This window comes from Anolis sagrei, chromosome 5 (genome assembly GCF_037176765.1).
Source record: "Anolis sagrei isolate rAnoSag1 chromosome 5, rAnoSag1.mat, whole genome shotgun sequence".
Taxonomy (NCBI): domain Eukaryota; kingdom Metazoa; phylum Chordata; class Lepidosauria; order Squamata; family Dactyloidae; genus Anolis; species Anolis sagrei.
In genome coordinates this window covers 193,908,550-193,936,509 of record NC_090025.1, presented here as the reverse complement: position 1 = coordinate 193,936,509, position 27,960 = coordinate 193,908,550, and the positions used below count along the sequence as shown (strand labels likewise).

At 44.3% G+C, this 27,960-nt stretch overlaps 2 protein-coding genes across 7 annotated transcripts in view; one reads left to right on the top strand and one right to left on the bottom strand.

Moving 5' to 3' along the window:
• The window catches only part of ANKRD16 (ankyrin repeat domain 16), a 112,988-nt gene that overhangs the window by 13,698 nt on the left and 71,330 nt on the right, over positions 1-27,960 (bottom strand). The window contains exons 1-6 of one of the 4 annotated variants that reach the window (XM_060776405.2): positions 17,304-17,426; positions 13,728-14,086; positions 11,469-11,689; positions 10,658-10,700; positions 6,170-6,278; positions 4,173-4,334 (exon numbers count right to left, since the gene is read on the bottom strand). In XM_060776405.2, coding sequence (XP_060632388.2) covers positions 4,173-4,334; positions 6,170-6,278; positions 10,658-10,700; positions 11,469-11,689; positions 13,728-14,068 — 876 coding nt within the window. In that variant the 5' untranslated portion in view covers positions 14,069-14,086; positions 17,304-17,426. The other 3 variants (XM_060776406.2, XM_067469357.1, XM_067469356.1) reach the window with 3 other exon arrangements.
• The window catches only part of FBH1 (F-box DNA helicase 1), a 68,787-nt gene that overhangs the window by 1,472 nt on the left and 39,355 nt on the right, over positions 1-27,960 (top strand). Inside the window, exons 1-5 of one of the 3 annotated variants that reach the window (XM_067469355.1) lie at positions 17,572-17,653; positions 20,762-20,929; positions 22,994-23,484; positions 25,871-26,001; positions 27,610-27,748. In XM_067469355.1, the coding sequence (XP_067325456.1) occupies position 17,653; positions 20,762-20,929; positions 22,994-23,484; positions 25,871-26,001; positions 27,610-27,748 (930 nt within the window). In that variant the 5' untranslated portion in view covers positions 17,572-17,652. Of the gene's footprint in view, positions 1-17,571; positions 17,654-20,761; positions 20,930-22,987; positions 23,485-25,870; positions 26,002-27,609; positions 27,749-27,960 lie in introns of those variants that run through there. The other 2 variants (XM_067469353.1, XM_067469354.1) reach the window with 2 other exon arrangements.

The following is a 27,960-nucleotide window of genomic DNA, read 5'->3' as shown; positions in this document are numbered from 1 at the left end:
CTCGGTCCCACCATCCTTGCAATCGCGTCTTGTGGGGACGAGGGACAGGGCCTTCCCGGTGGTGGCCCCTCGGCTCTGGAACTCTCTCCCACTGGAGATTAAAACTGCCCCTTCTCTCCTGACTTTTAGAAAGCTGGTGAAAACTTGGCTCTGGAATTTAGCATTCGATGAGTGAGTCAATAACTCTTGACCACACGGACGGATGGTGATGAATTATGATTTCATTCTGATGACTTGTCCTTATGTAATTATATGATCGTATTTTAATGTATTTTATGTATTAGTGCATTATGTGATGTGATATTTTAAACTTGTTGTTGTTCATTCGTTCAGTCGTCTCCGACTCTTCGTGACCTCATGGACCAGCCCACGCCAGAGCTCCCTGTCGGCCGTCACCACCCCCAGCTCCTTCAAGGTCAGTCCAGTCACTTCAAGGATGCCATCCATCCATCTTGCCCTTGGTCGGCCCCTCTTCCTTTTGCCTTCCACTTTCCCCAGCATAATTGTCTTCTCCAGGCTTTCCCGTCTCCTCATGATGTGGCCAAAGGACTTCAGCTTTGTATCTAGTCTCCTTCCCTCCAATGAGCAGCCGGGCTTTCTTTCCTGGAGGATGGACTGGTTGGATCTTCTCGCAGTCCAAGGCACTCTCAGAACTTTCCTCCAACACCACAGCTCAAAAGCATCGATCTTCCTTCGCTCAGCCTTCCCTCAGGTCCAGCTCTCACATCTGTAGGTGACTACAGGGAAGACCATGGCTTGGACTAGGCAATGGATCTTTGTTGCCAGTCTGATGTCTCTACTCTTTACTATTTTATCGACATTGCTCTCCTCCCAAGAAGGAAGCGTCTCCTGATTTCCTGGCTACAGTCTGCATCTGCACTCATCTTTGCGCCTAGAAATACAAAGTCTGTCATGGCTTCCACATTTTCTCCCTCTATTTCCCAGTTGTCAATCATTCTTGTTGCCATAATCTTGGTTTTTTTGATGTTTAGCTGCAACCCGGCTTTTGCGCTTTCTTCTTTCACCTTGATTAGAAGGCTCCTCAGCTCCTCCTCGCTTTTGGCCATCAGAGTGGTGTCATCTGCATATCTGAGGTTGTTAATGTTTCTTCCAGCAATTTTCACCCCAGCTTTGCATTCCTCAAGCCCCGCACATCCTCACATGATGTGTTCTGCATACAAGTTAAAAAGGTTGGGTGAGAGGATGCAGCCTTGCCGGACGCCTTTCCCAATCTTGAACCCGTCTCCTGTTCCGTGGTCAGTTCTGACTGTTGCTACTTGGTCCTTGTACAGATTCCTCAGGAGAGAGGGAAGGGGGCTTGGGATGCCCATCCCACCAAGAACTTGCCACAATTTATGATGATCCACACAGTCAAAGGCTTTATGAATTCTTTGTTGTAAACTGGCCTGAGTCCCTCTGCGGAGGTTGAGAAGACTGGTATATAAAAGTTCTAAATAAATAAATAATAAATAATAAACGGTTGCTGCTTGGGTGGTGATGACTCGATCGTCAGCATAGATGAAACTCTCTCCCCCTTCTGGCAGTAGCTGGTCGTTTGTGTAAATGTTAAAAATTGATGGAGCAAGCACCCCTGAGGCAGGCCATTCTTCTGTTTCCGCCATCTGCTTCTCTGGCCCTGGTATTCAACAAAAAAGCTCCTGTTTTGTAGCAGATTTCCTATGAAGCAGGTGAGGTGGTAGTCCTTTGTGACTGTGAATTTTTCTCAGTAGAAAGTGATGATTTACAGTATGATAAGCTGCTAACAGGTCTATGAAGACAGCTCCTGTAATCTGCTGTCTAGGTTCAGAAAGCTACACTTTGGGAGTGTGGTTTCCTGAATTGGATGCGCATAACAGGCAGGCTTGTTTTTGCAAAATTGGACAGAGGAGTGTTTGTGCATTTCCCTCTATAACTCTCCATAAGGGCTCTCTATGGATGTGCTTTTCTTGAAAGCTTGGAATCCTAGCCAGATAAGATCCCACACTGGCACTGTGCACTGCAGCATGCCTAACATCCCATGAAATCCAGAAAAACTGGAAGCTTCACAACTAAATTTATGAGCAGGATTACAACTGCTCCTTTCTTTTACTCTGATTCACCCTGAGGATTGAATATTTATCCCCCATCAGGGCATCCAAGGACATGAAATGCTGAAATGGATCTCTTAGTATTAAAAATGCAAAAAGATTATTGTTGTTGTTGTTGTTGTTGTTGTTGTTATCATCATCATTATCATCACTATTATTATTCATGGTTTTGACAGTTTCATGGTTGATGGAACTGATTGTGTTAGAAATATTAAAAATTAACTGGGTGTTTTTAATTACTAAAATGTGAGCCAAGCACTGAAAGGCTTAAACGAATGCAATGGCTCAGTGTGTCTGTAGCTTAGTAGCCCTCAGGCTGTGAGAGGTCTCTGTGGGAAAAGAGCCTTATAATAATACAGCTTACATGAGGCCAAGCCCAAACAACATATTACAGCAAAATAAAACCAAAACATAAACAACAAGCAACAACATCATAATTACATAAAAACAAATGAATACATTAGTGTGTGAGTAGGCCTCAGTATGAGTAGGCCTCAGTGTTAGTTTGCCTCAGTATATGAGAAGTATTCGTTTGAGAGAGCCCTCAGTGTGAGGTAGGCCTCAGTGGGAGAAAGGCCTTGGTGTGAGAGAGGCCTCAGTGTGAGTAGGCCTCAGTGTTAGTTTGCCTCAGTATATGAGAAGCATTCGTTTGAGGGAGCCCTCAGTGTGAGGTAGGCCTCAGTGGGAGAAAGGCCTTGGTGTGAGAGAGGCCTCAGTGTGAGTAGGCCTCAGTGTTAGTTTGCCTCAGTATATGAGAATCATCAGTCTGACAGGGCCCTCAGTGTGTGGTAGGCCTCAGTGGGAGAAAGGCCTTGGTGTGAGAGAGGCCTCAGTGTGAGTAGGCCTCAGTGTTAGTTTGCCTCAGTATATGAGAATCATCAGTCTGACAGGGCCCTCAGTGTGAGGGAGGCCTCAGTGTGAGAAAGGCCTTGGTGTGAGAGAGGCCTCAGTGTGAATAGGCCTCAGTGTTAGTTTGCCTCAGTATATGAGAATCATCAGTCTGACAGGGCCCTCAGTGTGAGGGAGGCCTCAGTGTGAGAAAGGCCTTGGTGTGAGAGAGGCCTCAGTGTGAGTAGGCCTCAGTGTTAGTTTGCCTCAGTATATGAGAATCATCAGTCTGACAGGGCCCTCAGTGTGAGGGAGGCCTCAGTGTGAGAAAGGCCTTGGTGTGAGAGAGGCCTCAGTGTTAGTAGGCCTTGTTTTGAGAAAGCCTGGTGTGAGAAGCTTTGATGAGAGAAGCCCCAGGTTGAAGGCTATTGTGTGTAAAAAGCTACTGTGTGAAGCTCTTGTGTAACTTCGGTGTGAGAGAAGGCTCTGTGAGAGCAAAGCTGTTTATCTGTATGAGAAAGAAGCTTAGCGTGGAAGCAAAGAAGGAAGTATACAGAAATTTGTTTGTGTTTTCCAAACCTTGTTTTTTGTAAATAGTGCAACCATATTATTTTGCTATAAAGAAAAGACTCGTATGGAAGATGTAACATTAGATGGCGACAGAAATAGACGACTGAACGAATGAACAACAAAGAAATAGATTACACAATGCCAGATGTATGGTCATGAATAAATGCAGCCTGGTTGAAATGGCGGCAAACTACTGGCATTCTGTGTGACTAAAAAAAAATATGTCTGCACAACACAAGGCTAAATTCTACACTACAGTTATTCGCCCAGTAATCCTTTACGGGCCAGAGTGCTAGCCAGCAACAAAGAAACATGAACAAGCCTTTAACACAATGGAAATGGAAATGCTGAGATGGAGACTTGGCCTGACAATTCTTGACCAGGTGCCAAATGATGACATCTGTCAAAGACTAGGAATAAAAGAGATCAGCAAGAAAATGCAGGAAGCAAGACTACGGTAGTATGGCCATGCCATGAGAAGAGAACCAACATCAGCAGCAGAAACAACACTGCATTTGGAGATTGCAGGACAGCGACCACATGGACAAAGGCCAAAGAAAAGATGGATAGACACCATCAACGTAGACATGAGTGCTGCCATTACCGCCCCCCCCCCCCCAAAACCCGGATCGCTGCAGCGCCCACCAGGGGATGGTAACGCCCACTTTGGAAATCACTGAGCTATACCTTGGCTGCATAATGAAGTGCAGTGAGCTGTAGGGAAGTGGCCCTTGCATTGACATCAACACCGAGGTCAGAAACAAGGAACCGAAGGGCATCGTCTTGCGCTGTGACCGCCGCTTGGTGCAGTGGTTGAGCCCCGAGGGCATCCTTACTGTTGTGATCAGCCTGGAAGGTGACAGGAAACACTATTATTATTATTATTATTATTATTATTATTATTATTATTATTTACTTACTTACTTAGGCGATCGCTCATAGCTCAAGGATGATGGTCTTCCAGAAGTGGTGTCTTGGCGGTGGGTTCGTAGGTGGCTGTGGAGCCCTATTCTTGATCCACATCTTCAGTGAGGACATCGATTTCCAGACGGAAGGTGGTCCCAGTCAGGGTTGACTCTTGGCACATTTCTCTCTTTTGCCCTCCATTTGTGCCTCTTCAAATTCTACAGCACTGCTGGTCACAGCTGATCTCCAGTTAGAGCGCTCAAGGGCCAGGGCTTCCCAGTTCTTGGTGTCTATGCCACAGTTGTTAATGTTGGTTTTAAGCCCAACTTTAAATCCTTTTTCCTGTCCACCAACATTCCGTTTCCTGTTCTTGAGTTCGGAGTAGGGTAACTGATTTGGGAGACGGGCATTCGGACAACATGGCCAGTCCAGCAGAGTTAATGGCGTAGGAGCATCGCTTCAATGCTGGTGGTCTTTGCTTCTTCCAGCACGCTGACATTTGTCTGTCTTCCCAAGAGATTGGAAGAACTGCTTCTCATCGATTCTGCTGTCACCTGGGACTGCAACTTGGACGATCCACGAGAGTCTTGTGCTCCAAAACTCTGTCAGTCTGAATTCAGAAGTCCCAGAGCAGTTAGATGTGTTCATTTTCTGTAACTTTTTCTGGTTTGTGATCCCACCAGTTCTTTGTCGCAGGCAGATGGTATTTGTGGCACAAGTTCCAATGAATCATCTGAGCATCAGTGTTATGCCTCTGCTTGTAGTCTGTCTGTGCGATCTTCTTGCAGCAGCTGAGGATGGGATCAATCGTTTCACCTGCATCCTTGCAGAGTCTATTATTATTATTATTATTATTATTATTATTATTATTATTATTATGTAGTGGTTATACTAGGCATGGTCAAACTTTGGCCCTCTCGGTGTTTTGGACTTCAACTCCCACAATTCCTAACAGCCGTTGTTGTTGTTATTATTATTATTATTATTATTATTATTACTAGCTGCCCCCTGCCATGCATTGCTGTGGCCCACATGGGGGTTCTGTGTGAAAGGTTTGGCCGAATTCTATCGGTGGGGTTCAGAATGCTCTTTGCTTGTAGGTGAACTATAAATCCCAGCAACTACAACTCTCAAATGTTAAGGTCTTTCCCCCGCACACTTCACCAGTGTTCACATTTGGGCATATTGAGTATTTGTGTAGAGTTTGGTCCAGATACATCACTGTTTGAGTCCACAGTTATCTCTGGATGTAGGTGAACTACAACTCCAAAACCAAATGACACTGCCCACCAAACCCTTCCAGTATTTTCTGTTGGTCATGGGAGAACTGTGTGCCAAGTTTGGTTCAATGCCATCATTGGTGGGGTTTAGAGTGCTCTTTGATTGTAGGTGAACTATAAATCCCAGAAACTACAATTCCCAAATGAGAAAATCAATTTTTTTGAGTGAAGGACATACACTGGGTTGTTAGGCGTCTTGTGTCCAAATTTGGTGTCAATTCATCCAGTGGTTTTTGAGTTCTGTTAATCCTACAAATGAATATTACATTTTTATTTATATAGATTATTATTCTCCTCTGAGGAAGGCAAGAGCAAACTCCTCTGAACCAATTCTTCCAAGAAAACCCTGTAAAAAGTTTGCTATAGGGTTGGCATAAGTCGGAAATGACCGGAATTTCCAACAATTTCACAACAGGATATTTGTGAGAAAACACACCAAAAATACACAGAAAAATGATATATACTGGCATCCCTCATGACTGCACCATCCATGCTCACCTTATGTTTCTCTAGAAGCAGCCGGGCGATATCAAGGTGCCCATTTTGTACGGCATCCATAAAGGGAGTAACTCCACATTTGTCCGCACTGTCTGGTTCATAGTGGCACCTTGGAATAAACAGAGGGAAGGAGAGGTTAGTACAAAAAATCAAAGGTCAGACCCACAATACACAACTAACTTCATTGGCATGTACTACCAGGGGCAGAGTTGACACCATAATGCCCCATCGCTGCTTGAATTCTACCTGTGTGGGTAGCTTTGAATATCAGCATTATGGCAAATCCACTCTGAGTTTTAGTATGACTTTCAAGCTGTTCAAGGTACCAGACCTATTCTCTGTTTTGTTCCACCCTGGTAAGAACAGCACAACAACAGAGAGGAAACAAACAAGGACATCTAATCACCTCTCAACAAAAGATTGCTCCAGGTACTGCCAGGCCATCAAATGCTAATCAAGGTGGTCAGTTGGAACATTCACACCTAGCTCCAGCAGACAAAACTCCTTTGTCCCACTCTGGTCATTCCACATATATATAAACCCTTTTCCTAGTTCCAACAGACCTCACTACCTCTGAGGATGCTTGCCATAGATGCAGGTGAAACATCAGGAGAAAATGCCTCTAGAACATGGCCATATAGCCCGAAAAAACCTACAACAACCCAAATACATTTTGAACTCCACTAATGATGGAATTGAACCAAACTTGGCACACAGAACTCCCATGACCAACAGAAAATACTGGGTTTGGTGGGCATTGACCTTGAGTTTGGGAGTTGTAGTTCACCTACAAACAGAGAGCACTGTGGACTCAAATAATGATAGATCTGGACCAAACTTGGCATGAATACTCAGTATGTCCAAATGTGAACACTGGTGGAGTTTGGGGAAAATAGACCTTGAAATTTGGGAGTTGTAGTTGCTGGGATATATAGTTCACCTATAAACAAAGAACACTCTGAACCCCACCAACGAATAAATTGGGCCAAACTTCCCGCACAAAATCCCCATGACCAACAGACAATACTGTGTTTTCTGATGGTCTTTGGTGACCCCTCTGACACTCCCCTCGCGATCTGCCTTGGGGTCCTGACCCCCAGGTTGAGAACCGCGGATTTAGAGGTTAGGATAAATCCTGATGTGAATTCACCGCCCAAATAAAATGGCAATCGCTGTGAAATGACAAACAGCTGTGTAACAGAGATAATTCTTGTCACTCCCACACTGCATAAACATCACTGTATTTCTTCAATCCTAAGATACACTTTTCCCCCTAGATAAGTATCTCTAAATATTTATTTATTTACAGAATTTATATTCTACCCATCTCACCTCGAAGGGGACTCAGAGCAGACCACAGAACACATATGCTGCAAACATTCAATGCCATTATACACTGACAAGACAAAAAAAATGTACATAGATAGAGGTATATATAGGCTTTCCCATCTTCGGCATCATGGAGGCCGTGCTCGGTTCTGACCATTGGGAGGGGGTGCTATGACTCCACCTTCCATGCCAAAAAGCTTTGTTTGTAAACTTCCTCCTTGATTGAATTGTGGGCATTTTTCTGGCATTTCCTTATGGGTGCCTTAATTACCTCCCCACTTAAGCGGTACCTATTTATCTACTCACATTGCTCTTTTCAAAACTGCTAGGTAGGCAGAAGCTGGGCTAAAGGCCAAGAGCTCACCCTGGCCCAGGCTTCAAACTGTCAACCTTTTGGTCCCCCATGATGTTATACAGCTACATGAAACCGCTGGGAGAGGTCATCCGGAGTTTTGGAGTACAGTGCAATCTCTATGCAGATGACACCCAACTCTACTCATTTCCACCAGAATCCAAGGAAGCCCTTCAGATACTGGACCAGTGCTTGGCCGCTGTGACGATCTGGATGAGGACAAACAAGCTGAGGATTAATCCTGACAAGACAGAGGTCCCCCAGGTCAGTCACCCATCTGACTGAGGTATTGGGTGGCAACCTGTACTGGACGGGGTTGCACTCCCCCTGAAGGTGCAGGTCCACAGTTTGGGGGTCCTCCTGGACTCAGCGCTGACGCTTGATGCACAGGTGTAGGCGGTGGCCGGGAGGGCCTTTGCACAATTAAAACTCTTGCACCAACTGCAACCTTAGCTTGTGAAGTCTGACTTGACCATGGTGGTCCATGCCTTAGTTACCTCTAGACTGGACTACTGCAATGCACTCTACGTGGGGCTACCCTTGAAGACGGCCTGGAAATTACAACTCATCCAATGCTCGGCAGCCAGGTTAATAACTGGGGTGATTTACAGGGAGCGGTCAATCTCCCTATTTCAGGAGCTTTATTGGCTGCCATTCAACTTTCAGTCCCAATTCAAGGTACAAGTTCTTACCTATAAAGCCCTAAACGGTTTGGGACTCGCCTACCTTCGTGACCGTACCTCTCTCCATGGACCAACCCGAGTTCTTCGTTCTTTGGGGGAGGCCCTCCTTTCGCCCTTGCCAGTTTCTCAGGCTCGCCTTGTGGGTACAAGAGAGAGAGCCTTCTCCTCTGTGGCCCTCCAACTCTGGAACTCATTGCCCGGAGAGATTAGGAAAGCCCCTACCTTAGAAACCTTTAAAAAGAATCTCAAGACCTGGCTCTGCTGTTGCGCTTTTGAAGATTAGCCACATAATCTTAAGCTATTGCTCCCCTAACGTTCTTGTCCTAGGAGTACACCCCCCCCTTGTACAAAGGTCTGTCTATCACCCTGTCTCTCTCTATGAGTTCCCCCTTGCAAATAATTCTGCTTCTTCATCTCACCCTGAGTTTTTTAATCATTTTATGTACATGCGGCCCGCTCACTGTTATTATGCCCAGCACTTATAACTTTATCCATTACATTTGGTCCGGCTCTAGTTTTAACGTGTTATGATGTATTGTTTTATTGTTTTACTGTTATTGCTTTAATGTTTATCGGTTTGCTTTTTGAGTTTTATTGTTTGTATTTGTTATGCTGTTGTTTTATTGAGGGCCTTTGCCTTTGTAAGCCGCACCAAGTCCTTCGGGAGATGTTAGCGGGGTACAAATAAAGTTAATAATAATAATAATAATAATAATAATAATAATAATAATAATGTTTGTTTATTGCTTCCTTATGTTTTGTGCACATTGCTTATTGTATTCATATGTTTTTGTATTTTGCTCTGCTGTTATTTGCATTTTGTTGTATCTTATTTTATTGTTTTTGTTGTTTGGGCTTGGCCTCATGTGGGGGAGATGGTGGCGGGGTATAACTAAAGATTATTATTATTGTTATTATTATTATTATTATTGGTTGGCAAGATCTACTGCTTAGAATCACAGGTGTATCTTATGTACTTTTGGTGGTGGTGGTGGTACTGAAATTCAGAGTGGTCATCTTTCAGGAGTGCTTTAGCGATGTATTTCCCTGCATAGGGTTTGGATTAAACAGCCCTTGTTCCTTCCAGTTCTAATATTCTATGATAACACTTGTAAAGAGGCCACCACTTTGTAACGACGCCACCAGAAGTAGTATAGACGTCACTGATTTATCAGGGTCTCCTACTAGTTGTAATGGATTTACAAAATTGATAACGCAGCTAATAGCTTGTAATGCTTTGTTGGTTTTTCTTCAGTGTGTGCTTGACTTGAAAGTATTCGTAACAGAGACTTGGCTTTAAGAGAAACTGTAACAAGTTTATTGAAGTATAGAAGAAGCTTAATGGTTTCAATGTTTCTCAACTCTTAGAGGCACATTTCTTTAGAGGTTACATTTATAACAGGTTTTAAACTTAATTTCCTTCAAAATGTGTTTCTTTTCTTAACGGATCACTTCAGGTACTAGCTTCCTTATGTTATTTCTGTTGCAGTAAAGATGCTTATTGGGTTTCTCTCCCCCCCTTTTTACTCATACTAATTTAAATAAGTCAACTTGGCCTATCTAAACCTCACAGGCTAAAAGCCTAAACCTTCCTGGTTCTCAACACAGTAGAACCAGCCTTTCCCTGTAGTTCTCTAACTACAGACTGCCTCCCTGATTCTCAATACAGTAGAACCAGCCTTTCCTGCAGTTCTCAGACTACAGACTGTATTCCTGGTTCTCAACACAGGAGAACCAGCCTTTCCTGCAGTTCACAGACTGCAGACTGACTGTTTCAAAATGCCTGCCCTGCCAAGTGGCAGTTGACTCTGCCCCTTTTTCCATGGCAACTCAGCTCAGAGTGAGATGAGCTGGCTACCATTCCCCCCAGTTATGTTATTTTAAATACTTACCCCTTTTAAACACCTATCTATAATTACACATGACTAAAAATTAAAATTCATACTTCACCACAACACTTATTTTAAAATTTGCACCAAATCAGAACAGGCAAAGCGATGATCATGTCTTCTTAAAAAGAATATCGAATTATTATGCCTAAGGGAGAAGAACGGGGGAAGAAATGCAGAGGGGGGAGAGAGAGAGGGCTGAGTCATCGAGGAAAGAAGAGCCACGTTTGCCTACCTTTCAAGCAGCACTTTCACAACTTCCAGGCATCCATGCATCGCTATGGGATGAGAGCAGAAGTGAATAAGTATACATGCTTTTGAAGTGCATGACACAGAAAGACATTAGTTCCATTTTCCTTTCATTAGTTCCATTTTCAATACTGTTTTGACCATGAATGAGCATTTCCATCATTGTCATTCACATCTGCAATAATCATGGGCCCTATACATTCCTTGAAATTGAACAAAATCTGGCTACCAGTATTAAAAAAAAACTCTAAAATTAGAACAGCACAACAACAGAGAGGAAACAAACAAGGACATCTAATCACCTCTCAGCAAAAGATTGCTCCAGGCACTGCCAGGCAATTAAATGCTAATCAAGGTGGTCAGTTGAAACATTCACACCTAGCTCCAGCAGAGAAGAGCTCTTTGCCCCACCCTGGTCATTCCACAGATATATAAACCCAATTTTCCTAGTTACAACAGACCTCACTACCTCTGAGGATGCTTGCCATAGATGCAGGTGAAACGTCAGGAGAAATGCCTCTAGAACATGGCCATATAGCCCGAAAAAACCTACAACAACCCAGTGATTCCAGCCATGAAAGCCTTTGACAATAAATGCAAATATAAATCCAATAAAAAGCTTAAAAGCAAACATTCAATCCCAACCAAAGCGGGCTGATGACATATCAAACAATCAATTAAACAATTCAATAAAAATATAATAAAACATCTTAAAAGTAAACATTTAATCCCATGTAAACATCTAATATTAAGGAGGTGGTTGCCTCACTTGTTGGATCACGCAACCCAAGTCCTACCTGCTGTGTGCAGAGGAGTCCTTCGGATCTTGCTTTCTGTCTCCCAGATGTCAGGAGAGACATCGAGCAAGTACCGGATCACCCGGGGATCCCCTTCTCGGCAAGCAATGTGGAAACAGTTCCAGCCATCTTTGTTTTTCAGCAAGGGGTTTGCTCCATGCTGGACGAGGTCTTGGATGACCTCCAGGTTCCTCCTTGTGCAAGCCATCATGAGGGGCGTCCTGGAAGGAGAAGTTAATTATCAGGGGTAAAGAACGTTTTTCGATACCTTACATTCATAGAATCAAAGAGTTGGAGGGGACCTCATGGGCCATCCAGTCCAAACCCCTGCCAAGAAGCAGGAAAATTGCCTTTAAAGTACCACCAACAGATGGCCATCCAGCCTCTATTTAAAAGCTTCCAAAGAAGGAGCCGCCACCACACTCCGGGGCAGAGAGTTCCACTGCTGAACGGCTCTCACAGTTAGGAAATTCTTCCTCATGTTTAGGTGGAATCTCCTCTCTTGTAGTTTGAAGCCATTGTTCCATTGCGTCCTAGTCTCCAGGGAAGCAGAAAACAAGCTTGCTCCCTCCTCCCTATGACTTTCCCTCACATATTTCTACATGGCTATCATGTCTCCTCTCAGTCTTCCCTTCTGCAGGCTAAACATGCATAGAATCATAGAATCAAAGAGTTGGAAGAAACCTCATGGACCATCCAGTCTAACCCCATTCTGCCAAGAAGCAGGAATATTGCACTCAAAGCACCCCTGACAGATGGCCATCCAGCCTCTGTTTAAAAGCTTCCAAAGAAGGAGCCTCCACCACACTCCGGGGCAGAGAGTTCCACTGCTGAACGGCTCTCACAGTCAGGAAGTTCTTCCTCATGTTCAGATGGAATCTCCTCTCTTGTAGTTTGAAGCCATTCCTCCACTGCGTTTGAGTCTCCAGGGCAGCAGAAAACAAGCCTGCTCCCTCCTCCCTGTGGCTTCCTCTCACATATTTTTTTAATAAATAGTTTTTATTAAGTTTTCAAAAGTACAATATTAAAATCACGGATGTTAAAATAGGAAAGAAAAGAGAAAAAAAAGGAAGAAAGAAAAAAAAGAGAGAGAGAAACAATAAACAGCATACAAAAGACACCAGCCAAGACAAATGGCAACAAGTGAATTGTAAAGACTTCCATTCTTCTCTATCATGATATTCTACAAATACACTTAATCCGTTCTTCCGAATTTTTCCTATTTCTATTTGCGAGCATCAGTAGTTTCCTTTTTCTTTCCTTTTATCTTCTGTTCTTTTACTTCTTCTTTTACCTACATTCCCCCCTTCTTACTTCTTCTGATTTTTCCTTCATTTCTTTCTTTTCCTTCACTCTTCCCTTCACATATTGATCCATGGCCCTCATCATGTCTCCTCTCAGCCTTCTTTTCTTCAGGCTAAACATGCCCAGCTCTTTAAGCCGCTCCTCATAGGGCTTGTTCTCCAGATCATTTTAGTCGCCCTCCTCTGGACACATTCCAGCTTGTCAATATCTCCCTTCAATTGTGGTGCCCAGAATTGGTCACAACATTCCAGGTGTGGTCTAACCAAGGCGGAATAGAGCATGGGGAGCACGACTTCCCTGGATCTAGAATTCAATATTTTACAGTCTGTCTTGGGTCTCCTGGTGGCGCAGAGGGTTAAACCGCTGAGCTGCTGAACTTGCTGACCAAAAGATCAGCAATTTGAATCCAGGGAGTGGAGTTAGGTCCAACTTCTGCCAACCTAGCAGTTCAAAAACATGCAAATGTGAGTAGATCAAGTTGCTGGGATTTATAGTTCACGTACAATTAAAGAGCATTCTGAACTTCACCAACAATAGAATTGGACCAGTCTTGGCCCACAACCAAGAGAAAATACTGGAAGGGTTTGGTGGGCATTGACCTTGAGTTTGGGAGTTGTAGTTCACCGATATCCAGTGAGCACTGTGGACTCATGCAATGGTGGATCTGGACGAAACTTGGCATGAATACTCAATATGCTCAAATGTGAACACTGGTGGAGTTTGGGGAAAATCTGGGAGTTGTAGTTGCTGGGATATATTGTACACCTACAATCAAAGAGCATTCTGAATCCCACCAGTGATAGAATTGGGCCAAACTTCTCACACAGAATCCCCATGACCAACAAAAAATACTGATTTCTGATAGTCTTTGGTGATCCCTCTGATACCCCTTCGTGACCCGCTCAGGGGTCCCGACCCCCAGGTTGAGAAACACTGTAATAGGAGATAACGTACCAGTCTGATTTCTTCAGGCAGTCAACAGCAGCCCCTCGGTTCAGCAGGTACAAGGCGCAGTCCCGGTGCCCCATGGAAGCCGCTTCGTGGAGGGGACGCTTGTAATCGTTGTTGAACACCTCAAGGTCCATTCCCAAGGTCTCGACTAAGTACCGGACGATGCTGAGGTGGCCGTGCCGGGTGGCGTAGTGGAGCAGAGTGTCCCCCGACCGGCCAAAGTGCTTCCTCCACACCTCCTGACTCAGGCCCTCCATGCTTTCCATTTCTTCTTGAAGCAAGGGGAGCTTCCCTTCTTGAACCAACCTGGGAAGAGCTTTCTGGAGCTCCGCTTCAGCCATCATTGCAATTGGTTAAAGGATCTGTAGAATAAAAACAATTATTATTATTTATTATTATTGTTTAGAATAATAGAATTATAGAGTTGGAAGAAACCACATGGGCCATCTAGACCAACACCCTTCTTCCGTGCAGGAAAAGCACAATCAAAGCACACTGAAAGATGGCCATCCAGCCTCCAAGGAAGGAGCTTACACCACGCTCCAAGGCAGAGAGTTCCAAACCTGAATAGCTCTAATTACAATCAGAATGTTTTTTCTAATGTTCTGGTGGGCATCAGTTTCTATATCTGCCAGTTATCAGAATCTGTTGTGATTGTGCAACAACATCTATTCTCCGGGACATCTGTACAGAGACCAAGGTGCTATCATCCTCTCAATCCTGCAAAATGTGGACTGTCATACTAGAACTCCAGTATGCTGATGACAACGTCGTCTGTACGCATTCAGAAGAAGACCTACAAGCCACTCTAAACACCTTCAAAGAAGCATATGAGCAGCTCGGCTTGTAATTAAACATCGATAAAACCGAAGTGCTGTTCCAGCCGTCACCAGCCAATCCCTCTCCAATGCCAGAAATACAGCTTAATGGTGTCACATTAGAAAATGTTGACCATTTCCGCTCCCTTGGCAGCCACCTCTCCACCAAAGTCTCAACATCGACACTGAAATACAACACCGCCTGAGCTCTGCAAGTGCAGCATTCCTCCAAATGAAGCAGAGTGTGTTTGAGGACCGGGACATCCGTACGGAGACCAAGGTGCTTGTTTATAAAGCTATTGTCCTCCCAACCCTGCTCTATGCCTGCGAAATGTGGACTGTCTACAGGAGTCACATGCAACTTCTGGAACGATTCCATCAGCTCTGCCTCCGGAAAATCCTGCAAATCTCTTGGGAAGACAAGCAGACAAATGGCAGCATGCTGGAAGAAGCAAAGACCACCAGCATTGAAGCGATGGTCCTCCGGCATCAACTCCGCTGGACTGGCCACGTTGTCCAAATGCCCTTTGGAACACCCTCCACAAGGACATCAGACAAGCCCCTACACTGGCGGTCTTTAGGAAGAGCGTGAAGACCTGGCTGTTCTGGTGTGCCTTTCCAGAATAGGAAACTCCAGCAATATGTCCCAGAAGCACTTTATCAGAGAGTTAAGATTGTCTGCACATTGCACTTACCCTAAAATCCTACATGTTACCTGTCATACTCAGCACCTTTTTAATCTGTACCCATTACAGTTGGCCCGGCCCTAGTTTTTAATTGTGCTGTGGTGTATTGTTTATCTATTGCTTGATGTTTTTGATTTGCTTTATAATGTTATGTGTATTGTTATGTTGTTGTTTTTGAGGACTTGGCCCATGTAAGCTGCATCGAGTCCTTCGGGAGATGCTAGCGGGGTAAAAATAAAGTTAATAATAATAATAATAATAATAATGCCCGACCACCGTCTCCCAAAGCAGTTGCTCTACTCCGAACTCAAGAATGGAAAGCGGAATGTTGGCAGGCAGGAAAAGATTCAAGGATGGCCTCAAAGCTAACCTTAAAAACTCTGGCATAGACACTGACAACTGGGAAGCCCTGGCCTGTGAGCGATCTAGTTGGAGGTCAGCTGTGACCAGCAGTGCTGCAAAATTTGAAGAGGCACGAATGGAGAGTTAAAGAGAGAAACGTGCCAGGAGGAAGGCGCGTCAAGCCAACCCCGACCGGGACCAGTGAGAAGGGGGGGCATATAAATGTTGTTAATAAATAAATAAATAAAAATATTCCCAATCAAGAACGGGAAATGTAATGTTGGTGGACAGGAAAAAGAGATTGAAAGATGGTGTACAGGAATTGATTATAAATTGTATGATTTTAACTGTATTTGTAGATTGGCTGCAGTAATGCTGGAGCAGCCTAAGTCAGAGGAGTCCTCCATGTGCGTTGCCATGGAGACCGATGCAGGAGAGAGGGAAGTGGGAGGAGCTTAGAGGGGAGAGTTTGAAAAAACGACAGTTAAAAATCAGTTAGGGTTTAGGTTTAGAGGTGTGAGCAGTCCGGGTTAGGTTCAGGAGAGTCAGGAGTTAGGTTCAGAGGAGTGAGGAGTTGGGAGAGAAGGAAAGGAAAGGTGGCGGAGTGACTTGTGAAGCAAAGCTTTGAGGCTTTGAAAAGCTGGGTTTGGCTATTGGAAGTTTCTCAGGCTAGTGCAGCCGAATGGTGAAACAGAGCTGGTATTCTTTTAGTCTAAGGAGAGGTTAAAGAATAGTTTACTTAGTATTTGATCTAGGGAGGATCAACTAAGGGAAACATCCCTGTATTGAAACTTTGTCTGAAACAAGTGCTCTACGTCAGAAAGATACTGTGTTACTTGAAAGAATGAACTGTTAAAGTTACAAGTATTATTCCAAGTGTAACAAGGAAAAGTTACGTCTTGCAACCACACGCTGTGTACTTAATAAAATTGTTAACTTTTATTTGAAGATTGCCTCAGCTCCGTCTATTCTGGGTAAAAAGTGCAATTTCTCAGAATATTACAACTTACCTCACGTGGTGGCAGAAACGCAGGGGAAAGTAACCAAATAAATCTACATTCTTCTCTCCAGTCACGCTACAGTATATACAGTGTAGTTACTACTAAGTTATTACTTTCTTAATAAAGGAGGAGGTGCAATTGAACAGCCTCCCTTCCAAATTTGGTTCCTAATCGGCAACCTCCATTGCAAATCGGCCAGTTCTTTTTAAAATTGGGAACTGGGGTAAAATCTCCTGAATACTAGTTCCTTTCAAATTGTTGGCAACAATAAATCATCCCTCCGCTCCCTTGCTTCTTTTCAGATGGGCTTAAAGCCAACCTTAAAAACTGTGGCATAGACACCCAGAGAGAATTGGGAAGGCTTGGCCCTCGAACGCTCTACCTGGAGGTCAGCTGTGACCAGCAGTGCTGCAGAATTTAAAAAGGCTCCACATCCACCTAGACACCAGACTTGGAGGGCCATCATCCTCAGGCTCCTAAGTAACTCCAAAACACCTGGAGGGCCCCAGTTGGCAGAGAACTGGGAAGCCCTGGCCCTCGAGCGCTCTACCTGGAGGTCAGCTGTGACCAGCAGTGCTGCAGAATTCGAAGAGGCTCCACATCCACCTAGACACCAGACTTGGGCCCATCACCAAGACACCAGACTTGGAGGATCATCATAGTCCAAAACACCAGGAGGGCCCCAGTTGGCCCAGGCCTGGGCTACAATCTATACACTTCTATTATCCTTACCCAATACATCACTAGCTGCCTTCCTTGGGCCTCCAGTTGTTTTGGACTTCAACTCCCAGAATTCAAAGCTAGCTTGGCCAATGGCGAGGAATTCTGGGAAATGAAGTCCCAAAGGCTGGGTGGACAACTTCTATACCGGAAACCGGGAACAGAACGCGTCATTCGTCCCAGCTTCAGAAGAAACCTGGAAGTTGCACTTGGGATAGGTTACTGGGAATGTCAATCAGAGTCTGTGGGCGGGGCCTCTCCCTTGCAGAGCGTCAATAGGGTTTCGTTGCCAAGGAGGAGGAGCAGAAACAAGTTAGGATGAGCGCGCAGAGGAGGAAGTGTTGATTTGCTGCAAGATCAGAGTAAGTAGGAAGGAAAAGGAGAGGCTGCTCCAGGCCTTAATTGCTTAGTAATTAGTTATTAATTATTACTTGATGGTTAATTGCTTTGAATGATTGGGATCTGGGTATTTTTATTGGCAGCAGGCCAATAATTCAGTTATTCCTAACTTTTAGGTGAGTTATTTAAAATAATTGCAATTATTCAAGCAAAGCTGATGAATGGGACAGTCTTGTTTATTTATTTTTAATTCTATTTACTTAATTTCACTTTCCAGTTTTGCTATTACAGGTTGAATATCCATTATTATTCTTATTGGTAGGTAGTATATTGTGTGTGTATTATAATTAATAGAAATAATGTAATATTTTACATATATATATATATATACACACATTTTGAGAAGAAAGCATCATACTATTATTATATTGTGTGTATATATATGTGTGTGTATTATAATTAATATATTTATTTCTTGTGTCAGGGCAGCCAGTCAATTATATTACATTTCTAACAGAACAAAGCAAACAAACAGAGAAAATACAAAATTTGTGAGTTTGGTAGTTGATTAAATGTCCTTTGACCAGTATCTGGCCACTTGGAGTGACTCCGGTGTTGCCGCAAGGAGGTCCTCCATTGTGCGTGTAGCAGGGCTCAGGTTGCATTGCAGCAGGTGGTCAGTGGTTTGCTCTTCTCCACACTCGCATGTCGTGGATTCCACTTTGTGGCCCCATTTCTTAAGGTTGGCTCTGCGTCTCGTGGTGCCAGAGCGCAGTCTGTTCAGCGCCTTCCAAGTCGCCCAGTCTTCTGTGTGCCCAGGGGGGAGTCTCTCATTTGGTATCACTCACTGATTGAGGTGCTGGGCAGGTTGAGCCTGCCACTTTTGGACTCTCGCTTGCTGAGGTGTTCCAGTGAGTGTCGCTGTAGGTCTTAGAAAACTATTAATTGATTTAAGTCATTGACGTGCTGGCTGATACCCAGACAAGGGATGACCTGGAGATGTCACTGCCTTGGTCCTTTCACTATTGGCTGCTACTTCCCGGCGGATGTCAGGTGGTGGAATACCGGCTAAGCAGTGTAATTTCTCCAGTGGTGTAGGGCGCAGACACCCCATGATAATGCGGCATGTCTCATTAAGAGCCACACCCACTGTTTTAGCGTGGTGAGATGTGTTCCACACCGGGCATGCATACTCAGCAGCAGAGTAGCATAGCGCAAGGGCAGATGTCTTCACTGTATCTGGTTGTGATCCCCAGGTTGTGCCAGTCAGCTTTCGTATGATGTTGTTTCTAGCGCCCACTTTTTGCTTGATGTTCAGGCAGTGCTTCTTGTAGGTAAGAGCACGGTCCAGGGTGACTCCCAGGTATTTGTGTGCGCTGCAATGCTCCAGTGGGATTCCTTCCCAGGTGATCTTCAGAGCTCAGGATGCTTCCCTGTTCTTGAGATGGAAGGCACATGTCTGTGTTTTAGATGGATTAGGGATCAGCTGGTTTTCCCTGTAATAGGCAGTTAGAGCACCTAGAGCTTCGGACAGCTTCTGTTCTACCAACTCAAAGCTCCCTGCTTGAGTGGTAATGGCACGATCATCAGCATAGATGAAACTCTCTGTCCCTTCTGGCAGTGGCTGGTCATTTGTGTAGATGTTGAACATGGATGGAGCAAGCACGCTCCCCTGAGGCAGGCCGTTCTTCTGTTTCCGCCATCTGCTTCTCTGGCCCTGGAACTCAACAGAAAAGCTCCTGTTTTGTAGCAGGTTTCCTCTGAGGCAGGTGAGGTGGTAGTCCTTCGTGATATTATACATTTTTCTCAGGAGGAGGCGGTGGTTCACAGTCTCATAGGCTGCTGACAGGTCTATGAAGACAGCTCCTGTGATCTTCTGCCTTTCAAAGCCATCTTCTATGTTCTGAGTCAGGTTCAACATTTGCGATGTGCAGCTTTTGCCTTTCCTGAAGCCAGCTTGCTGTGGGATCAGACAGGGGTCTATTTTTTACGTAATTCTATGCAAAATAAGTCTCTCCAGAACTTTGTAGATGTGGCACAACAGGGAGATTGGTCTGTAGCTTTTTGGGTCATTACGGTCTTTGCCTGGCTTCAAGATGGTGATGACTCTTGCTTTCCTCCAGATTTTGGGGATCTGACAGGATGCAGTGCAGTTGTTCATCAGCTCCAGCAGCCAGCGCCTTGCTTTTCGGCCAAAGTTCTTGATTTGTTCCATCCGTAGATCATCCAGGCCAGCTGCTTTGCCATTTTTACATTTATTGAGAGCCATGTCCAATTCAGTAGATATAAAGGGTTCATGAAGGTTGTTGTTCTCAATCTCTGGTTGTCTGGCTATTGGTTTCTTTCCTACTTTGGTGGCAAAGTTGGGTTTCCCATTCTTCAAGAGCTCATGTGCTGTCTGATCTGTCTTTATGTTGGCATGGGTATTAGTTTGTGAGGGGTCGTTGCTCGACCGTCTCAGCAGCCTCCACACCTTCTGGCTGCTCCTGCCCATTTCGACCTCTGTAGTAGTACCTATTAATCTACTCACATTGCTGTTTTCAAAACTGCTAGGTAGGCAGAAGCTGGACTAAAGGCCTGGAGCTCACCCTGACTTCAAACTGTCAACCTTTCAGTTGGCAAGATTTACTGCAGCTGGCAGTTAACCTGCTGTGCTAAAGCCTGGCCCTAGTGACAGCTAATGTCTTTAGGTGCATTTACACTGTAACTTTTAATGCAGTTTGACACCACTTTAATTGCCATGGTTTTTTGTGTGTGTCAGGAGCGACTTGAGAAACTGCGGGTCGCTTCTGGTGTGAGAGAATTGGCCATCTGCAAGGACGTTACCAAGGGGAAGGCCAGATGTTTTGATGTTTTACCATCCTTGTGGGAGGCTTCTCTCATGTCTCCAAATGGGGAGCTAGAGCTGACAGAGGGAGCTCATTCCTGCTCTCCCCAGATTTGAACCTCCAAACTGTTGGTCTTCAGTCCTGCTGGCACAAGGGTTTAACCCACTACACCACTTGGGGCTCGTTGCCATGGCTGAATGCCATCGAATCTTGAGAGCTAATAGTTTTACAAAGTGTTTACTGTTCTCTGCAACCCACAATCTGAATTAAACTAATTTGGTTTCTTATTTTTGTCGACCGCAGTGAGCCGTTTTAAGCAACTTCACTTGACCAGTGCCGACTGCAGAGCTTTGATCGAGAGCAGGGAAGGCACCTCGTCGTTGACGCAGCCTTTTAGCCAAAGGCAAAGAAGCAGCCGAGATCCAAACAGAGGCCTCTATCCCAATTGCCGGACCAAGAAGCATCCCAAAGGTACCAGACCAGACCATTTGGCGGAAATATGAAGCAAGCACAACTGGTTTTCTTTGCATGCAATTACAACCAATTTCATGCAGGTTACAAGCCATGGAACATTTTTGGAAGACTTTTGCCCAGGCATGGAAAACTTGGGCACTCCGGGTGTTTTGGACTCCAACTCCCACCATTCCTAACACCCTACCGGGTGTTAGGAATGGTGGGAGTTGGAGTCCAAAACACCCGGAGTGCCCAAATTTCCCTGTGCCTGCCTTAGCCACTTTGCAACTCAATCAAAGTGGTAATAGCAGATAATAATAACAATAACAACAGCCCAATATTTTGGAATTTTTTGGGGAGAGGGTTTTTTTTCAAGCAGTGGATGATTGAATCTGTGCATAAAGAGTCTCTGAATACGAAGGGCCAAACTGTGACTCATTAAGTATGTACAAATTAAGCACTTTTTATTCAAAATTCTGAAATCTGGTATATTTTTATTGAATCATAGAATCAAAGAGTTGGAAGAGACCTCATGGGCCATCCAGTCCAACCCCATTCTGCCAAGAAGCAGGAAAATTGCATTCAAATCACCCCTGACAGATGGCCATCCAGCCTCTGTATAAAAGCTTCCAAAGAAGGAGCCTCCACCACACTCCGGGGCAGAGAGTTCCACTGCTGAACGGCTCTCACAGTCAGGAAGTTCTTCCTCATGTTCAGATGGAATTTCCTTTCTTGTAGTTTGAAGCCATTGTTCCTTGTCCCAATCTCCAAGGAAGCAGAAAACAAGCTTGCTCCCTCCTCCTCCCTGTGGCTTCCTCTCACATATTTATCCATGGCTATCATATCTCCTCTCATCCTTCTCTTCTTCAGGCTAAACATGCCCAGCTCTAAGCCACTCCTCATAGGGCTTGTTCTCCAGACCCTTTATCATTTTAGTTTAGTTTAGTTAGTTTAGTTTTAGTTATTATCACAATATTTATTGATACTCCTCTTTAGCTCACCTGAAGGAGATTCAAAGCGGCTAAACATAAAAGCATACAATTATATGTAGATACCAATAGACACATCAGATCGGGATTAAGTATTACAAAATTACCAATTAAAAACCAATAAAACATATTCAAAGTTAAAAACAGAATTGATCTTTAAAATCTTCTTTAAAAACCATTAAAACATATTAAAAACCATTAAAACACATTCAAAGTTAAAAACAGAATTGATCTTTAAAACCTTCTTCTTTAAAAGCCTGTCTGAATATTAGTGGGGTTGGGGGGGATTGATTTTGTCATTTGGGAGTTGTAGTTGCTAGTTTATAGTTCACCTACAATCAAAGAGTATTCTGAACTCCACTAATGATTGCATTGAATCAATCTTGGCACACAGAACTCCCAAGAGAAAATACTGGAAAGGTTTGGTTATTTATCATTTTACTCTGCGATTATTATTATTATTATTTATAATTTAACTATTATTATTGTTATTATTACATTATTTCGCTTTATTTTTGATGTCATTACAGTTATTCTTTCACTCTATTATAACTGTTATTGCTACATTTCCACTACTTTATTATTATTGTTGTTATTACATTTATTATTTCACTTTGTTATTGATGTCATTACAGTTATTCTTTCACTCTATCATTACTGTTATTACTACATTTCCATTATTTTACTCTATTATTTTATTACATTTATTATTTTATTCTCTTGATTATTATTGGAAGGATACATAAGCACATTTACATTGAAGAAGGTTAGAATAATGGTTTAACCAGAGTTGGACAGTCTAATCTTAAACTACAGTTTTATGTAAATATTCACATTTAACCTACTGATGCCTCAATTAATGTAACTTTATTTTGAAATTTACTAGTAGCAGCTGCATTTCTCATTCTCGGCTTATACTTGAATCACTACATTTTCCCAGTTTTTTAATGGTAAAATTAGGTGCCTCGGCTTATATTTGTGTCGGCTTATACTCGAGTATATACGGTAAGTTGTTGTTGTTGTTATACATAACAATAACCTGGAATTTTGCTATAATTTTATGTCTATCTGTCTTTTTGTGTTGAAGGAGCAGGTCAGTACCGTCTCATCACCGACTACTTCCGCAAGAAGCCTCACCCCTCGCAATGCTCAGGTAGCATGTCGGCGAGCAACAAAATCAAAACGGAGGAAACTGTGGACTCCCCCTTGGCTCAAGATGAGGATTCGTGCTCTCTTTTGGAAAGCTACGAGGAGCTAGTCGTTCCTAGCAAACGCCCACGGACTGCCTATAATGGTGACCAGTGGGAACAGGATGATGATCAGTCAATGCTGGAGGGGCTTCTTGAGTGCCCTCTGGGTGATGGAAGCATCAAGGAGGAAGTTGACGACACAGAGGTTGACCCGCTTCCGGACGCGTGTTTTGGGCTCTTGGGGACCGCATCTTGGGAAGTGCCGCAAGGAAGCATCGATCAGCTGCCGGACGAAGTCCTCCAGGAGATCTTCGCCCTTGTTCCGGCCACGGATCTCTTCCAGAGCCTCAGCCTGGTGTGCCAACGCTGGTGGCGGATCATCGCTGACCATCAAGTGAGCGCTGTGTTATGTCGGGGTGGGCAGTGGTCAAGCTGTGGTTCATATGCGGAGACCCTTTTCTTTTTCAGGGCCTGACTCTCTCCTTACTAAAATTATCTAGGAAGTTTTGAGAAGTTGGGATTAAAATACACCTGGAAGGCATCCATTTCAGAACCCTTTGCACAAGACCACTTTCATGTCTTGTTGTTCATTCGTTCAGTAGTCTCTGACTCTTCGTGACCTCATGGACCAGCCCACGCCAGAGCTCCCTGTCGGCCGTCACCACCCCCAGCTCCTTCAAGGTCAGTCCAGTCACTTCAAGGATGTCATCCATCCATCTTGCCCTTGGTCGGCCCCTCTTCCTTTTGCCTTCCACTTTCCCCAGCATCATTGTCTTCTCTAGGCTTTGCTGTCTCCTCATGATGTGGCCAAAGGACTTCAACTTCGTCTCTAGTATCTTTCCCTCCAGTGAGCAGTCGGGCTTTATTTCCTGGAGGATGGACTGGTTGGATCTTCTCGCAGTCCAAGGCACTCTCAGCACTTTCCTCCAACACCACAGCTCAAAAGCATCGATCTTCCTTTGCTCGGCCTTCCCTAAGGTCCAGCTCTCACATCCGTAGGTGACTACAGGAAATACCATGGCTTTGACTAGGCAATGGATCTTTGTTGCCAGTCTGATGTCTCTGCTCTTTACTATTTTATCGAGATTGGACATTGCTCTCCTCCCAAGAAGGAAGCGTCTTCTGATTTCCTGGCCACAGTCTGCATCTGCCGTAATCTTTGCATCTAGAAATACAAAATCTGTCACGGCCTCCACATTTTCTCCCTCTATTTTCCAGTTGTCAATCATTCTTGTTGCCATAATCTTGGTTTTTTTGATGTTTAGCTGCAACCCGGCTTTTGCGCTTTCTTCTTTCACCTTGATTAGAAGGCTCCTCAGCTCCTCCTCGCTTTCGGCCATCAGAGTGGTGTCATCTGCATATCTGAGGTTGTTAATGTTTCTTCCAGCAATCTTAACCCCAGCCTTGCATCATCAAGCCCCGCACATCCTCGCATGATGTGTTCTGCATACAAGTTGAAAAGGTTGGGTGAGAGGATGCAGCCTTGCCGTACGCCTTTCCCAATCTTGAACCCGTCTCCTGTTCCGTGGTCAGTTCTGACTGTTGCTCCTTGGTCCTTGTACAGATTCCTCAGGAGAGAGGGAAGGGGGCTTGGGATGCCCATCCCACCAAGAACTTGCCACAATTTATTATGATCCACACAGTCAAAGGCTTTAGAATAGTCAATGAAGCAGAAGTAGATGTTTTTCTGAAACTCCCTGCCTTTCTCCATTATCCAGCATCCGGAGATTGGCAATCTGGTCTCTGGTTCCTCTGCCTTTTCTAAACCCAGCTTGAACATCTGGCAACTCTCGCTCCATGTATTGCTGGAGTCTTCCTTGCAGGATCTTGAGCATTACCTTACTGGCATGAGAAATAAGGGCCACTGTACGGATTGATTATTAGTTACTCTCCTCTCATCATGGCTCAACACAGGCCCCTTCTGAACTGCCATAGAAAACTCAGATTTATTTTATTTATTTATTTCATACATGTTTACCCCGCCTTCTCCCCCCAAGAGGGGACTCAGGGCGGCCTCACATAAATACCATACGACGCGATCATCATACAAATAGTCAACAAATACATTAAAACAATTCATTAAAACGATAGATTATTCACGCCGGTTAAAATCAAAACCAAGTCTGGAGTTAATTCAGTGTCGCAGTATCCAAGTCTTCTTTCCAATTGCTGCTGTCCACTAATCGAATGCCTGGTCCCAAAGCCAAGTCTTCAATTTTCTTCTAAAGGACAGGAGGGAGGTGGCCAACCTGATGTACCTGGGCAGAGAGTTCCACAGATGGGGGGCCACTACCAAGAAGGCCCTGTCTCATCCCCACCAACTGCTTTTGCGATGGTGGTTCGATCGAGAGCAGGGCCTCTCCTGAAGATCTTAAAAAATTATCTGCTTTGAAACCGATTAAGGCCATGGCTTAGTGTTATGGAATCATGAGAGTTGTAGTTTTGCAAGGGTCTTACATTCTCTGCCCAAGAGTGGTGCCTCAACCAAACTCCATCTCCCAGAACTCCATAGCATGGAGCTATAACAGTTAAAATAGTATTGTCGAAGGCTTTCATGGCAGGAATCACTGGGTTGTTGTAGTTTTTTTCGGGCTATATGGCCATGTTCTAGAGGCATTCTCTCCTGACGTTTCGCCTGGGTTTGCCCCTACCTGTTATGCATGCATCCTTCACTTCATTTTGGATTATGCATAACAATCCCAGTAGATTGTTTGCAATTCTGGTGATATGGGAGTCCAGTTTCTGTTCGGTTTTGGAGACCTCTATATTTGGCTTTTCAGTTCATTCCATGGAAAAAGCTGTACCATCAGTACCTGAAGTCCCAACCCGAAGCGCTGTTGACCATCAAAACAATTCTGCAGCGGTACCACCTGAGCAAAGACCAGGACCAGTGCATGCTGGGATTCATCCGGTAGGTCATGCTTCTCAAACGGGATTCCTGAAAATATGGGAAGGGCAGAGTTTGCTGTGTTATGAACCTCTTTGAGACAGAATATAAATCAGAGACGCCTCTCACTGGGTCTTACAGTCAGACATCTGAATATACACATTCACAGTCCTTGTATTTAGTGATCTTTTCCAGCTCTTTGTCTCTACTGTCTCCTGGCCTATAATAAAAACATGTTTCTTTTCCACAACTATTATATCTGGTGTGTTATGCTCCCCATGCTCTATTCCGCTTTGGTTAGACCACACCTGGAATATTGTGTCCAATTCTGGGCACCGCAATTCAAGAGAGATGTTGACAAGCTGGAATGTGTCCAGAGGAGGGCGACTAAAATGATCAAGGGTCTGGAGAACAAGCCCTATGAGGAGCAGCTTAAGGAGCTGGGCATGTTTAGCCTGAAGAAGAGAAGGCTGAGAGGGGATATGATAGCCATGTATAAATATGTGAGAGGAAGCCACAGGGAGGAGGGAGCAAGCTTGTTTTCTGCTTCCCTGGAAACTAGGACACAATGGAACAATGGCTTCAAACTACAAGAGAGTAGATTCCATCTGAACATAAGGAAGAACTTCCTGACTCTGAGAGCCGTTCAGCAGTGGAACTCTCTGCCCTGGAGTGTGGTGGAGGCTCCTTCTTTGGAAGCTTTTAAACAGGGGCTGGATGGCCATCTGTCAGGGGTGATTTGAATGCAATATTCCTGCTTCTTGGCAGAATGGGGTTGGACTGAATGGCCTCTTCCAACTCTTTGATTCTATGATTCTATATACTTGTGTGTGTGTATGTGTGTGTGAATGGCTGGATGGCCCTTTGTCAAGAGGGCTTTGATTATGTTTTCTTGCCCTGGTGAAGGGAGTTGGACTGGATGGCCTTAAGGCAGCATTTCTCAACCTGGGACGTCAAGACCCTGGGGGGGGGGGGGTCACCAGTGGGGTGTCAGAACGGTCACCAAAGACCACCAGAAAACACAGAGTTTTCTGTTGGTCATGGGGGTTCTGTGTGGGATGTTTGGCCCAATTCCATCATCTTTGATTGTAGGTGAACTATACATCCTGGTAACTACAACTCCCAAATGTCAAGGTCTATTTCCCCAAACTCCCATCTGTGTTCAAATTTGGACATACTGAGTATTCCTGTCAAGTTTGTTCCAGATCTATCATTGTTTGAGTCCACAATGTTCTCTGGATGGAGGTGAACTACAATTCCAAAATTCAAGGTCAATGCCCACCAAACCATTCCAGTATTTTCTGTTGGTCATGGGAGTTCTGTGTGCCAAGTTTGGTTCAATTCCATTGTTGGTGGAGTTCAGAATGCTCTTTGATTGTAGGTTAACTACAAATCCCAGCAACTACAACTCCCAAATGACAAAATCATAATTTTTTGATTGATGGTCACTCCTTGTATAGTGAGACATTTGGTTGCCAAATTTGGTGTGATTTTGTTTTTAAGGTACTCATTATGCACGGAGCTTATGTAATGTTTACTTGTACCCCACTTTTTCTGTCCACAAGAAAACTCAAAGCAGCTGTCTTAAATGCGTCTGACCTGGTCCTGTCTTCTCTTTTGATTTCCGCACAGATGTGTTGCTTCCATCAAGCAGTATCGCTGCAGGAACCCAGAGGCCATTCTGGAATGCTTGAAAAACCACTCCCTTTTCCCCAAAGCAGAGATCTGCATTGCGAACAGGCTGCCTGACCTGCAGGACTCCAAGCCCGAAGTAGGTTCAGCGTTGTAAACAATGCCATATGTGATGCCCTATCCCAGGCATGGGCAAACTTGGGATGTTTTGGACTTCAAATCCCACAATTCCTAACTGGCTGTTAGAAATTGTGGAATTTGAAGTCCAAAACACCTGGAGGGCCCAAGTTTGCCTATGTCTGCTATACAGCTTCAGGTTTTGGAACTAGATCCATGTTGCTTACCTTTTCT